The sequence below is a fragment of the Zonotrichia leucophrys genome, chromosome 2 (assembly GCF_028769735.1).
Source record: "Zonotrichia leucophrys gambelii isolate GWCS_2022_RI chromosome 2, RI_Zleu_2.0, whole genome shotgun sequence".
Lineage (NCBI taxonomy): Eukaryota > Metazoa > Chordata > Aves > Passeriformes > Passerellidae > Zonotrichia > Zonotrichia leucophrys.
Genome location: NC_088171.1, coordinates 152,592,151 through 152,607,149, shown reverse-complemented (window position 1 = coordinate 152,607,149; position 14,999 = coordinate 152,592,151). Strand labels below are relative to the sequence as shown.

General features: G+C 43.6%; 1 protein-coding gene across 1 annotated transcript in view; it reads right to left on the bottom strand.

The window, feature by feature from the left end:
• Window positions 1–14,999, bottom strand: part of ARHGAP39 (Rho GTPase activating protein 39) — a 190,484-nt gene that overhangs the window by 62,310 nt on the left and 113,175 nt on the right. The window contains exon 3 of the mRNA XM_064706796.1: window positions 3,832–3,912. Within this exon, the coding sequence (XP_064562866.1) occupies window positions 3,832–3,912 (81 nt within the window). The remainder of the gene's footprint in view (window positions 1–3,831; window positions 3,913–14,999) is intronic.

Genomic DNA, 14,999 nt, shown 5'->3' with positions numbered 1-14,999 from the left:
CCCGATGGATTCTGGCTTGGTTCCCGCTGCCAATCCCTGATTCCCAACCAAACTTCCCAATTCTGGCTCCTTCCCAACCATTCCTGGGAATTGCACCCTCCAAGTTCCAAGGTGGGATCAGGTTGTCCATGGATTCATGGAGAACGTTCGGCCAACGAGGATAAAAACCCGATCCTATCACCCTCCTAGAAAGTTTGGAATTTTTTCCCTCTCTTCCTCAAGTGCCAATTAATTCTGACATTTCCCAGGAGGTGAAATCCATGGAATGTGATGGAGACCAGCTTGGAAAAGCTGGAAAACCGCTGGGTTTTTATGGGATTGGGAAGACCAAGGCGTCTCCAGCTCATACACCGAAGCTCTGAAGTTGTCACCGACAAATCCTGCTGGATTCTGGGATTGGATCCCGCTGCCAATCCCTGATTCCCAACCAAACTTCCCAAGTCTGGCTCCTTCCCAACCATTCCTGGGAATTGCACCCTCCAAGATCCCGGGTGGGATCATGGATTCATGGAGAACGTTGGATAAAAACCCAATCCCATCGCCCTCCTGGATTTCCCTCCTGGAAAATTTGGAATTTTTTCCCTTTCATCCTCAAGTGCCAATTAATTCTGACATTTCCCAGGAGGTGAAATCCATGGAATGTGATGGAGACCAGCTTGGAAAAGCTGGAAAACCGCTGGGTTTTTATGGGATTGGGAAGACCAAGGCGTCTCCAGCTCATCAATGTGGTGACACCGAAGCTTCGAAGTTGTCACCGACAAATCCCGATGGATTCCGGCTTGGTTCCCGCTGCCAATCCCTGATTCCCAACCAAACTTCCCAATTCTGGCTCCTTCCCAACAATTCCTGGGAATTGCACCCTCCAAGATCCCGGGTGGGATCATGGATTCATGGAGAACGTTCGATAAAACCCGATCCCATCGCCCTCCTGGAAAGTTTGGAATTTTTTCCCTCTCTTCCTCAAGTGCCAATGAATTCTGACATTTCCCAGGAGGTGAAATCCATGGAATGTGATGGAGACCAGCTTGGAAAAGCTGGAAAACCGCTGGGTTTTTATGGGATTGGGAAGACCAAGGCGCCTCCAGCTCATACACCGAAGCTTTGAAGTTGTCACCGACAAATCCCGATGGATTCTGGGATTGGTTCCCGCTGCCAATCCCTGATTCCCAACCAAACTTCCCAATTCTCGCTCCTTCCCAACCATTCCTGGGAATTGCACCCGCCCAGCTCCTGGGCAGGATCATGGATTCATGGAGAACGTTCGATAAAACCCGATCCCATCGCCCTCCTGGAAAGTTTGGAATTTTTTCCCTTTCATCCTCAAGCAGAAATTAATTCTGACGTTTCCCATGAGGTCACTCAGTGGTGGTGAAATCCATGGAATGTGATGGAGACCAGCTTGGAAAAGCTGGAAAACCGCTGGGTTTTTATGGGATTGGGAAGACCAAGGCGCCTCCAGCAAAGCTTTGAATTGCCACCAGCCCAAATCCAAGTTGTCCCCGACAAATCCCGCCGGATTCCGGCTCGGTTCCCTCTGCCAATCCCTGATTCCCAACCAAACTTCCCAATTCTCGCTCCTTCCCAACCATTCCTGGGAATTGCACCCTCCAAGTTCCAAGGTGGGATCAGGTTGTCCATGGATTCATGGAGAACGTTCGATAAAACCCAATCCCATTGCCCTCCTGGTTTTCCCTCCTGGAAAGTTTGGAATTTTTTCCCTTTCATCCTCAAGTGCCAATTAATTCTGACATTTCCCAGGAGGTGAATTCCATGGAATGTGATGGAGACCAGCTTGGAAAAGCGGGAAAACTGCTGGGTTTTTATGGGATTGGGAAGACGGAGGCGTCTCCAGCGAAGCTTTGAATTCCACCAGCCCAAATCCAAAAATCCCGCCGGATTCCGGCTCGGCTCCCGCTGCCAATCCCTGATTCCCAACCAAACTTCCCAATTCTGGCTCCTTCCCAACCATTCCTGGGAATTGCACCCGCCCAGCTCCTGGGCAGGATCATGGATTCATGGAGAACGTTCGATAAAACCCGATCCCATCGCTCTGCTGGTTTTCCCTCCTGGAAAGTTTGGAATTTTTTCCCTCTCTTCCTCAAGTGCCAATTAATTCTGACATTTCCCAGGAGGTGAAATCCATGGAATGTGATGGAGACCAGCTTGGAAAAGCGGGAAAACCGCTGGGTCTTTATGGGATTGGGAAGACCAAGGCATCTCCAGCTCAAACACCGAAGCTTTGAAGTTGTCACCGACAAATCCCGATGGATTCTGGCTTGGTTCCCTCTGCCAATCCCTGATTCCCAACCAAACTTCCCAATTCTGGCTCCTTCCCAACAATTCCTGGGAATTGCACCCTCCAAGATCCCGGGTGGGATCAGGTTGTCCATGGATTCATGGAGAACGTTCGGCCAACGAGGATAAAAATCCCAATCCCATTTCCCTCCTGGTTTTCCCTCCTGGAAAGTTTGGAATTTTCCTCCTCTCATCCCCGATTCCTGGAAAAAATCCTGGAATTTGAGGTTTTATCAAAACCGGGAGGAACCAGGCCGGGAGTGACTCCATAAATCCCAAAAATCCGGTTTTATCCTCGTCTTGGAATTTTGGGGTTTGATGAGGAGCTGGTGGATTCCAGCGGGGAATTTTGGGGTTCAGGGAGGACTTGGGGTGGTCAAGAAGGAATTTTGGGGTTCACTGTGGATATTTGGGGTTCAGTGAGGATTTTGGGGATTCAAGAAGGAATTTTGGGGTTAAATAAAGATTTTTTGGGTTCAGTGAGGATTTGGGGTTCAAGAAGGAATTTTGGGGTTCAATGAGGATTTGGGGGGGTTCAATGAGGAATTTTGGGGATCAGTGAGGATATTTGGGATTCAGTGAGATTTTGGGGTTCCATAAGAAATTTTGGGGGTTCTGTGAGGATGTTTGGTGTTCAAAAAGGGAATTTTGGGGATCAGCGAGGATTTTGGGGGTTCTGTGAGGATTTGGGGTTCAAGAAGAAATTTTGGGGTTCAATGAGGATTTTGGGTGTTCAAGAAGGAATTTTGGGGATCAGTGAGGAATTTTGGGGGTTCAGTGCAGATCTGGGGTTCAAGAAGAATTTTTGGGGGTTCAGTGAGAATTTTGGGGGTTCTGTCAGGATTTGGGGTTCAAGAGGGAATTTTGGGATCAGTGAGGATTTTGGGGTTCAAGAAGGAAATTTGGGGTTCAGTAAGGATTTTTGGGGCTCAAGGAGGAATTTTGGGTGTTCAGTCAGGATTTGGGATTCAAGAAGGAATTTTGGGATCAGTGAGGGTTTGGGGTTCAAGAAGGAATTTTGGGATCAGTGAGGATTTTGGGGGTTCAGTGAGGATTTGGGGTTCAAGAAGGAATTTTGAGGTTCAAGAAGGAATTTTGGGGTTTAATGAGGATTTTGGGGTTCAGTGAGAATTTTGGGGGTTCTGTGAGGATTTTTGGAGCTCAAGAAGGAATTTTGGGGATCAGTGAGGATTTTGGGGATTCTGTGATGATTTAGGGTTCAAGAAGGAATTTTGGGATTCAGTGGGGATATTTGGGGTTCAGTGAGGATTTGGGATTCAAGAAGGAATTTTGGGGTTCAATGAGGATTTTGGGGTGTTCAATGAGGATTTGGGATCCAAGATGGACTCAATAGGATTCAAGGACTTTTGGGGTTCACTGAGGACATTTTGGGGTTCCCTGAGGACTTTTGGAGCTCCACAAAGACCACGAACGGAAGGGACGAGGAGAAGGATTGGAAAATCCTTCGGGAATAATCCACGGGTGACATTCCCAACCCCGATCCCGGCGGGAAATCCCTGGATTTTTCCGGGTTACCTGTAGTGCAGGAGCTGCCCTTCCGTGCCGTAATCCCGGTAAATGTCGTATTCCTTCTCGAACATTCCCGAGGGCGACGGGCTGGAAAACAGGAACAGGCCCAGGAGAACATCAGGGTCTCCTCTGGGATTCATGGAGATGAATCCCACCAGGATGGGACCCACCCGACCTGGATCTGCTCGAGTTTGGAGTCGTTGATTTTTTAAAATTTTTTAAAATTTTTTTTAAATTTTTAAAAATTTTTTATAATTTTTTTAAATTTTTTAGATTTTTATTTTGTTGGGTGGATGACGACCAAGCCACCCATGGAGAACATCAGGGTCTCCTCTGGGATTCGTGGAGATGAATCCCACCGGGATGGGACCCACCCGACCTGGATCTGCTCGAGTTTGGAGTCGTTGATTTTTAAAATTTTTTTAAATTTTTTTTAAATTTTTAAAAATTTTTTATAATTTTTTTAAATTTTTTAGATTTTTATTTTGTTGGGTGGATGACGACCAAGCCACCCATGGAGAACATCAGGGTCTCCTCTGGGATTCATGGAGATGAATCCCACCGGGATGGGACCCACCCGACCTGGATCTGCTCGAGTTTGGAGTCGTTGATTTTTAAAATTTTTTAAAATTTTTTTATAATTTTTTAAAATTTTTTAGATTTTTATTTTGTTGGGTGGATGACGACCAAGCCACCCATGGAGAACATCAGGGTCTCCTCTGGGATTCGTGGAGATGAATCCCACCGGGATAGGATCCACCCAACCTGGATCTGCTCGAGTTTGGAGTCGTTGATTTTTTAAAATTTTTTAAAATTTTTTAAAATTTTTTAAAATTTTTAGATTTTTATTTTGTTGGGTGGATGACGACCAAGCCACCCATGGAGAACATCAGGGTCTCCTCTGGGATTCGTGGAGATGAATCCCACCGGGATGGGATCCACCCGACCTGGATCTGCTCGAGTTTGGGGTCTTTGATTTTTAAAATTTTTTAAAATTTAAATTTTTTTTTTTTAATTTTTAATTTTTTTTTAAATTTTTTTAAAATTTTTTTCATTTTTTTGATTTTTATTTTGAGTTGTTGGCCGGATGACCACCAAGCCACCCATGGCCGTGGTCTCCAGGTTCATTTCCAACCTTTTTCCCTTAAAACATCCGAGCAGATCCCAAACATCTCCCGGCTCCATCCCACCCCAACCTCAAATGGTCGGAGCGACACCGGAAGAGGAAAATTCCCCCCAAAAAACCCCATTTTTGCCACATTTTCACCTAAATCCGAGCCTTCAGAAGATGGAGAAGGTCACACCACCAACCCGCTCCGAGAGACACCAAACTTGGAAAAACATGGAATAAAAAAAACCCGATCTGGAAAACCGGGATGGAATTTCCAAACTGATTTTCGGGCTTGGTGGGGGTTCAGTGAACACTTGGGAATTCAAACTTGGGAATTCACACTTGGAGTCCAAGAAGGATTTTCTGGGATTCAAGGAGTTAAAGCCGCTCCTGGAGGATCAAACCCACCCTGGATCCGTATTTTTGGCTCCACGCTTTTCCAATGGATCCATGAATCCGTGCCAACCCTTCCCAAAAAAACCCAGGTATTGATTATTTTTATTCATTTTTATTTATTTTTATTTATAATATTTTATTTATTTATTTATTTATTTATTTATTTAATTTATTCTATTTAATATCTTTCCCATATTATCCAATCCAATGAGCACAGGAAAATGTTGATTTTTGCCTTAAAATCCCTTCCTGGTGGGAATGTGCTCGGATTCGATCCCATTCGGAAAACACAGAGCAAATATTTCTCCAGAAAATGTCTGGAAAAATAACTTTATTCCCAAAAAAAAAAAAAAAAAATCCCTAAAATCCCCCCGTGTCTCCCGATAATAAATTTCGGATCCGATGTTGGTTTTGGGAGGAAAAATGAGGGAAAAGAAACAAATCTCCCTAATGGGATAAAGCTCCAAAATTTTAGTGGAGCAATAAAATTAAGCTTCTGCCAAAGCTGATTTTAATGGGATTTAGCCCGGGAATTACGGCTGCGTGGAATTGCTTAATCCCCTTTTCCTGTGAATGGAATTATGGAATTATGGAATTATGGAATTCCCTCCTCCTCCTCCTCCTCCTCCTCTTCCAGGATTCCCGAGGGAAAGGCATCACCTCTGATCCCAGTGCCGTACCCAAATCCATGTGGAATTTAGAAGGTGGATCCCCAAATCCATGCAGAATCCACATGGATTCCCAAATCCATGTCAGAATCCAGATGGATCCCCAAATCCATGTCAGAATTTAGATGTATCCTCAAATCCATGGAGGAATCCAGACAGATTCCCAAATCCATGTCAGAATCCAGATGGATTCCCAAATCCATAGCAGAATTTAGATGGATCCCAAATTCCATGGCAGAATCCAGAAGGATTCCCACATCCATGGAGGAATCCAGATGGATCCCCAAATCCATGGCGGAATCCAGATGGATCCCCTATTCCATGGCAGAATCCAGAAGGATTCCCAAACCCACGGTGGAATCCAGATGGATCCCCAAATCCATGACAGAAGCCAGATGGACTCCCAATTCCATGGATGAATCCCCAATTCCATGGTGGAATCCAAATAGATCTCCACATCCATGACAGAATCCAGATGGATCCCCCAATTCATGGCAGAATCCAGATGGATTCCCAATTCCATGGTGGAATTTAGACAGATCCTCAAATCCATGGAGGAATACAGACAGATTCCCAAATCCATGTCAGAATCCAGATGGATCCCCAAATCCATGGAGAAATCCAGATGGATTCCCAAATCCATGACGGAATCCAGATGGATCCCCAAATCCATGGAGGAATCCAGATGGATCCCCAAATCCATGTCAGAATTTAGATGGATCCCCAAATTCATGGCGGAACCCAGACGGATCCCCAATTCCAGGGAGGAATCCAAATGGATCCCCAAATCCATGCTGGAATTTAGACAGATCCTCAAATCCATGGAGGAATACAGACAGATTCCCAAATCCATGATGGAATCCAGATGGATCCCCAAATCCATGGAGAAATCCAGATGGATTTCCAAATCCATGATGGAATCCAGAAGGATCCCCAAATCCATGTCAGAATTTAGATGTATCCTCAAATCCATGGAGGAATCCAGACAGATTCCCAAATCCATGGCAGAATCCAGAAGGATTCCCAAATCCATAGCAGAATTTAGATGGATCCCAAATTCCACGGCAGAATCCAGAAGGATTCCCACATCCATGGTGGATTTCAGATGGATCCCCAAATTCATGTCAGAATTTAGATGGGCCCCAAAGCTATGGAGGAATCCAGATGGATCCCCAAATCCATGGCAGAATCCAGATGGATTCCCAATTCCATGGCAGAATCCACAAGGATTCCCAAATCCATAGCAGAATCCAGATGGATCCCCAAATCCATGTCAGAATTTAAATGGACCCTCAAATCCATGATGGAATCCAGATGGATTCCCAAATCCATGTCAGAATTTAGATGGATCCCCAAATCCATGTCAGAATCCAGATAGATCCCCAAATCCATGTCAGAATCCAACTGGATTCCCAAATCCATAGCAGAATTTAGATGGATCCCAAATTCCATGGCAGAATCCAGATGGATCCTCAAATCCATGGTGGAATTTATACAGATCCTCAAATCCATGGAGGAATCCAGATGGATCCCCAAATCCATGGAGAAATCCAGATGGATTTCCAAATCCATGTCGGAATCCAGATGGATCCCCAAATCCATGTCAGAATTTAGATGTATCCTCAAATCCATGGAGGAATCCAGACAGATTCCCAAATCCATGTCAGAATCCAGATGGATTCCCAAATCCATGTCAGAATCCAGATGGATCCCCAATTCCATGGAGGAATGCAAATGGATCCCCAAATCCATGGAGAAATCCAGACGGATCCTCAAATCCATGGCAGAATCCACAAGGATTCCCAAATCCATAGCAGAATCCAGATGGATCCCCAAATCCATGTCAGAATTTAGATGTATCCTCAAATCCATGGCGGAATCCAGACAGATTCCCAAATCCATGTCAGAATCCAGATGGATCCCCAAATCCATAGCAGAATTTAGATGGATCCCAAATTCCATGGCAGAATCCAGAAGGATTCCCACATCCATGGAGGAATCCAGATGGATCCCCAAATCCATGGCGGAATCCAGATGGATTTCCAAATCCATGATGGAATCCAGATGGATCCCCAAATTCATGTCAGAATTTAGATGTATCCCCAAATCCATGGTGGAATCCAAATGGATCCCCTAATTCACGGTGGAATTTAGACGGACCCTCAAATCCATGACGGAATCCAGATGGATTCCCAAATTTATGGCAGAATCCAGATGGATTCCCAGTTCCATGCAGGAATCCCCAAATCCATGGTGGAATCCACATGGATCTCCACATCCATGACAGAATCCAGATGGATCCCCAAATCCATGGCAGAATCCAGAAGGATTCCCAAATCCATGTCAGAATCCAGATGGATCCCCAAATCCATGGAGGAATCCAAATGGATCCCCAAATCCATGGTGGAATTTAGACGGACCCTCAAATCCATGATGGAATCCAGATGGATCCCCAATTCCGTGGAGGAATCCAGATGGATCCCAAATCCATGTGGGAATCCAAATGGATCCCCAAATCCATGGTGGAATTTAGAAGGATCCCCAAATCCATGACGGAATCCAGATGGACCCCCAAATCCATGGTGGAATCCAGATGGATCCCTAAATCCATGTGGGAATCCAGATGGATCCCCAAATCCATGGCGGAATCCAGATGGATCCTCAAATCCATGGCAGAATCCAGATGGATCCCCAAATCCATGACGGAATCCAGATGGATCCTCAAATCCATGGCAGAATTTAGACGGATCCTCAAGTCCATGATGGAATCCAGACGGATCCCAAATCCCTGGAAGTGTCCAAGGCCAGGTTGGAGCAATCCGGGATCGAGGAAGTCGCCCCTGCCCATCCAACCCAACCCATTCCATGATTCCAGGAGAATTCTGGAGCTGTCCAAGGTCCTTCCCTGTGGATCTGCTTCCCCCATCCAGCACAGCAGCATCCCTGGGGAATGTCTGGTGGGAATGTCGGATTTTCCATCTGGAAACTCCACTGGAACCCGGCCATGGCCAAAACGGGATCGTCAAATCCAACGGACACCGGAATTCCCAACGTGGGATGGACCAACAGCTCCTCCACGCCCATCCAGGATGGAATTCCCGCTCCTCTGGATCCCGGATTTCTGTTCCAGGTGCCACCATCAAGCTCACACGCTCTTCCATCCTTCAGTTGCTCATCCGAAATGGATGGATTTTCTGGAATTCTTCAGAGTTGTCATTTCCAAGATCTTCCCATCCATCGGACCCAGGGCTGGTTTCCATCCATCGTTTTTCCATTTCTCGTCAGCGTTAATTATCGCATCCAACGAGCTCCAGGCCTCCTCCCATCCATCTCCAACGAGGTTTGGAGTTGATGGATGGGCGAATCCATCCCAAAAATTCCGACTAAAACGGGATCGTCAAACCCAACGGACACCGGAATTCCCAACGTGGGATGGACCAACAGCTCCTCCACGCCCATCCAGGATGGAATTCCCGCTCCTCTGGATCCTGGATTTCTGTTCCAGGTGCCACCATCAAGCTCCACACGCTCCTCCATCCTTCAGTTTGGCTCATCCGAAAATTGACGGATTTTTCTTGGAATTCTTCAGAGTTGTCGCTTCCAAGATCTTCCCAATCCATCGGAGCCAGGGCTTGGTTTCCATCCATCGTTTTTCCTTTTCCCCATCCAAACGAGCTCCAGGCCTCCTCCCATCCATCTCCAACGAGGTTTGGAGTTGATGGATGGGCGAATCCATCCCAAAAATTCCGACCAAAACGGGATCGTCAAACCCAACGGACACCGGAATTCCCAACGTGGGATGGACCAACAGCTCCTCCACGCCCATCCAGGATGGAATTCCCGCTCCTCTGGATCCCGGGTTTCTGTTCCAGGTGCCACCATCAAGCTCCACATGCTCCTCCATCCTTCAGTTTGGCTCATCCAAAAATGGATGGATTTTTCCTGGAATTCTTCAGAGTTGTCGCTTCCAAGATCTTCCCAATCCATCGGAGCCATGGCTTGGTTTCCATCCATCGTTTTTCCATTTCCCGTCAGTGTTAATTATCCGCATCCAAACGAGCTCCAGGTCTCCTCCCATCCATCTCCAACGAGGTTTGGAGTTGATGGATGGGGGAATCCATCCCAAAAATTCCGACCAAAACGGGATCGTCAAACCCAACAGACACCGGAATTCCCAAAGTGGGATGGACCAACAGCTCCTCCACGCCCATCCAGGATGGAATTCCCGCTCCTCTGGATCCCGGGTTTCTGTTCCAGGTGCCACCATCAAGCTCCACACGCTCCTCCATCCTTCAGTTTGGCTCATCCGAAAATTGACGGATTTTCCTTGGAATTTTTCGGAGTTGTCGCTTCCAAGATCTTCCCAATCCATCGGAGCCAGGGCTTGGTTTCCATCCATCGTTTTTCCTTTTCCCCATCCAAACGAGCTCCAGGCCTCCTCCCATCCATCTCCAACGAGGTTTGGAGTTGATGGATGAGCGAATCCCAAAAATTCCAGCTGGGGGGGGGGACCTGGGCAGGTCAATATTTAACCAGGAATTCCGATTATCCCGGCTTTCCTGAGGGCAGGGATGCGACAGAGCAGTTTCCAAGTTTTGGCCAAACGAGGGTTAAATTTTCGCTGGATTTTCCGAGGTTTTCCCGACTTCCCTCCCTCGCCTGCCCTTGGGATAACAATTCCCAGAATTCCTGAATCCTTGGGCGACCACCCAAGGATTTTTTTGGAAAAAAATCCAAAAAAATTTTGGATTTTTTGTTGGAAAGTTCTTCCCAAACCATTCCTTGATCCAAAAAATCCCTTGGAGATCCTTGTCTGGATCTGTGGATTATTGATAAGGATATCCAGGTTATTGATAAGGATATCCAGATTATTGATAAGGATATCCAGATTATTGATAAGGATCGGGAGAGGAGCCGGGATCGGCCTGGGAGGAGCCAAACATTGGGAATGAACCCTCTGAGCCGGATGATCCGGTTTTTATCTGGTTTTTATCTGGTTTTTATCTGGTTTTTATCCATTTTTAAACCGGTTTTTATCCATTTTTAATCCGTTTTTTTATCCGGTTTTTATCCGGTTTTTATCCATTTTTAAACCGGTTTTTATCCATTTTTAATCCGTTTTTTTATCCGGTTTTTATCCGGATTTTATCCAGTTTTTATCTGGTTTTTATCCATTTTTAAACCGGTTTTTATCCATTTTTAATCCGTTTTTTTATCCGGTTTTTATCCGGATTTTATCCGGTTTTTATCCGGATTTTATCTGGTTTTTATCCGGTTTTTATCCATTTTTAAACCGGTTTTTATCCATTTTTAAACCAGTTTTTATCCATTTTTAATCCGTTTTTTTATCCGGTTTTTATCCGGATTTTATCCAGTTTTTATCCGGTTTTTATCCATTTTTAAACCGGTTTTTATCCATTTTTAATCCGTTTTTTTATCCGGTTTTTATCCGGATTTTATCCGGTTTTTATCCGGATTTTATCCGGTTTTTATCCGGATTTTATCTGGATTTTATCCGGTTTTTATCCGGATTTTATCCGGTTTTTATTGGGATTTTATCCGGTTTTAATCCGGATTTTATCTGGATTTTATCTGGTTTTAATCCGGATTTTATCTGGATTTTATCCGGTTTTTATCTGGATTTTATCCGGTTTTTATCCGGATTTTATCCGGTTTTTATCCGGATTTTATCTGGATTTTATCCGGTTTTTATCCATCAAATCATGTCCCTGGCTGGATGAGGGAGACATCCAAAGTTTTTCCAGGGCACTTTGAAAGTGATTTTCCAGGAATAAAGGTGATTTTCCATTAAAAAGTGGGAAAAAAAGTAATTTTCCCCTAATAAGGGTGATTTACCAATAATAAAGGTGATTTTCCAGTAATGAAGATGATTTTCCATTAATGAAGATTATTTTTCATTAATAAGTGTGATTTTCCAATGACAAAGATGATTTTCCACTAATTAGGGTGATTTTCCACTAATTAGGGTGATTTTTCCATAATTAAGGTGATTTTCCAATAATGAAGATGATTTTTTAATAATGGCGATTTTTCATTAATAAGTGTGATTTTCCACTAATAAGAATGATTTTCCAATAATTAAGGCGATTTCCAATTAAAAATTGATTTTCCACTAATAAGGGTGATTTTCCAATAAAAAGGTGATTTTCCAATAATTAGGGTGATTTTTCCATAATTAAGGTGATTTTCCAATAATTAAGGCGATTTCCAATTAAAAACTGATTTTCCAGTGATAAGGGTGATTTTCCAATAAGTGTGATTTTCCAATAAAAAAAGATAATTTTCCAAAAAATAAAGGTGATTTAACAATAATTAAGGCCATTTCCAATTTTAAAAATTGATTTTACAGTAATACTAATGAAGGTGATTTTTCATTAATAAGGGTGATTTTCCAATAATTAATGTGATTTCCAATTTTAAAAATTGATTTTACAGTAATACTAATGAAGATGATTTTTCATTAATAAGGGTGATTTTCCAATAATTAATGTGATTTTCCATAATTAATGTGATTTCCCACCAATAGGTTATTTCCCATTAACCAACACGCGTTTCCATCAACAAAATTAATTTTCCCTCACAATTTTCCCTAAACCTCGGCTTACAAATCCTGATTTATCCTGGGAACCTCTGGCACAACAACAAAACCCAAATTTTTAAAATTTTAATTTTAAAATTTTGGGTTTTGTTTGTTTGTTTTTAAAATTTTTAAATTTTTAAAAATTTTTAAATTTTTTAAAAAATTAATTTTAAAAATTAATTTTTAAAAAAAAACCAAACCAATAAATCCAGCAGGTTTGTTTTGCTTTTTTTTTTTTAAATTTAATTTTAATTTTTATTTTAATTTTAATTTTTATTTTTAATTTTAATTTTAATTTTAATTTTAATTTTAATTTTTATTTTTATTTTTATTTTTAATTTTTATTTTTATTTTTAATTTTTATTTTTACTTTTATTTTTTATTTTTATTTTCATTTTTATTTTTATTTTTATTTTTATTTTTCCTAGAGCACGGCAGCATTCCCCAGCCTTTGGAAAAATCCGGAAAAATAGCTCGGCTCCATGGCAAAACCCAGGAATAGAAACGAAATCCCAGCTCCAAATCCTCGGATTTAACCTCAATTACAGCCCCCTCTTCCCGTGGAAATTCAGGGATGGTTTTCCTTGGAATTACGCAACCGGAATTTCGCGAGCAAATATCCGGAATATCCGCCTAATCCCGGGAATTCGAGGCAAGGATATTAAAAAAGCCTCAGGTCCCGATTTCCGTCCCAGCTCGGAGCAAAAAAATGCCAAATATGAGATTTTTTGGGAATTTTTTTTTTTTTCCTGGGAAATATTTGAGGATGGAATTGTTTGGGTTATGCCGGGAATGTGTTTTCCGTTGGTTATCCCCGAATATACCCCGGGATAATTCCATCCCTCCAGGAGTTTCACGGATCCTCAATAAACTTGGAGCCTGGAAAATGGATTTGAGGATCTTGGAAATCTTTTCCGACCTTTAATTCCACGGGAAGCTCACCCTGGAGCAACCCCAGTGCTGGAAAACCGAAAAGGAATTTGAAGCCAAAGGAATTTCGGAGCAGGAAAATTTTCCATGGAGAGAAATCCAATTTTTGGATAAATTTTGGGAATGCTGGGAGATCCTACCAAGGAATTCCAGCAATGCCCCATCCCTGGAAGCGTCCAAGGTCGGGTTTGGAGAAACCCAAACCGTTGGAAGGGACCTCCAAGAGCACGGAATTCCGACCCCTTTTCCAAGGATGGGGATATCCAACGTCACTGGGAGATGGATTTTGGCCATGAAATGGGTGGGAATAAACCAAAATTTGGGATAAAACGCCACAAAAAACCATTGGAAAACTGAATTTGGGAAACTGAGGATCTCGCGGAAGCGGGGGAAGAGGCTGAAGCCGGGGAATTCCCAGTTTTCCCAAGTTCCTCCCACCAGGAGACCTCACCCAGCTGGGAAAATCCAACATTTGGGTGAAGGAATTCCAAGAATTCCGGAATTCCAAGCCTTGATCTCCTGCTGGAGGCGGGACATTGGGAAGGAAATTCCTGAGGATCCTCTCCATGCCTCGTTCCTTCCGTGCGGTTTTCCGGTTTCTCTTCCTTCTCATCCTGGAGGAATTCTGGGAATTCCTGCCAGGACCTGGAAAACCCTCGGGCAGCTCCAGGGATTTATGTCCTTGATCCGCCTCTTTTCCAAACCTGGTTCCTCCCAGCGCCTCCCGGGAAAGGAAATAAACGGAGAGAATTCCAGGGAAAAATCGTGGGACGCTCAAATTTGGTATTTTAGAGATTTGAGGCATCTTTTATTCCAGAAATCTGCTTTTTTTTGGGAATTTTCGGAGTCAGGAAATGGCTGCTGCCTGTAATGGGAGGGGGTTTGATCCCGGAGAACTGGATTGGATTTTGAGAGAATTCCCTTTGGATATTCCAGCTCAGCCACACTTAATCCAGAAATATTTACATCTCCGATATTCCGGCGCCTTTGGAATGTGCTAAAAAAAAAAATAAAAAAATTGGGAATCCCCAGGAATAACTTGGGCACAATTTCCCAGCAGACGGGATTTGGGTGAAGACCCCGGTATCCCAAAAATTCCTGAGTTTTGCTCCAAGGAAAACGCTCCTGACGGTCAAAAATCCAATTTTTTTTTTTTCGTCCTTCAAGCTCCCACTTGGAATTCCTCCTTGGAGAAGCAGCGGCAGATCCGAGTTTTCCATGGAGATTTGAGGCATCTTTTATTCCAGAAATCTGCTTTTTTTGGGAATTTTCGGAGTCAGGAAATGGCTGCTGCCTGTGATGGGAGGGGGTTTGATCCCGGAGAACTGGATTGGATTTTGAGAGAATTCCCTTTGGATATTCCAGCTCAGCCACACTTAATCCAGAAATATTTACATCTCCGATATTCCGGCGCCTTTGGAATGTGCTAAAAAAAAAAATTGGGAATCCCGAGGAATAACTTGGGCAC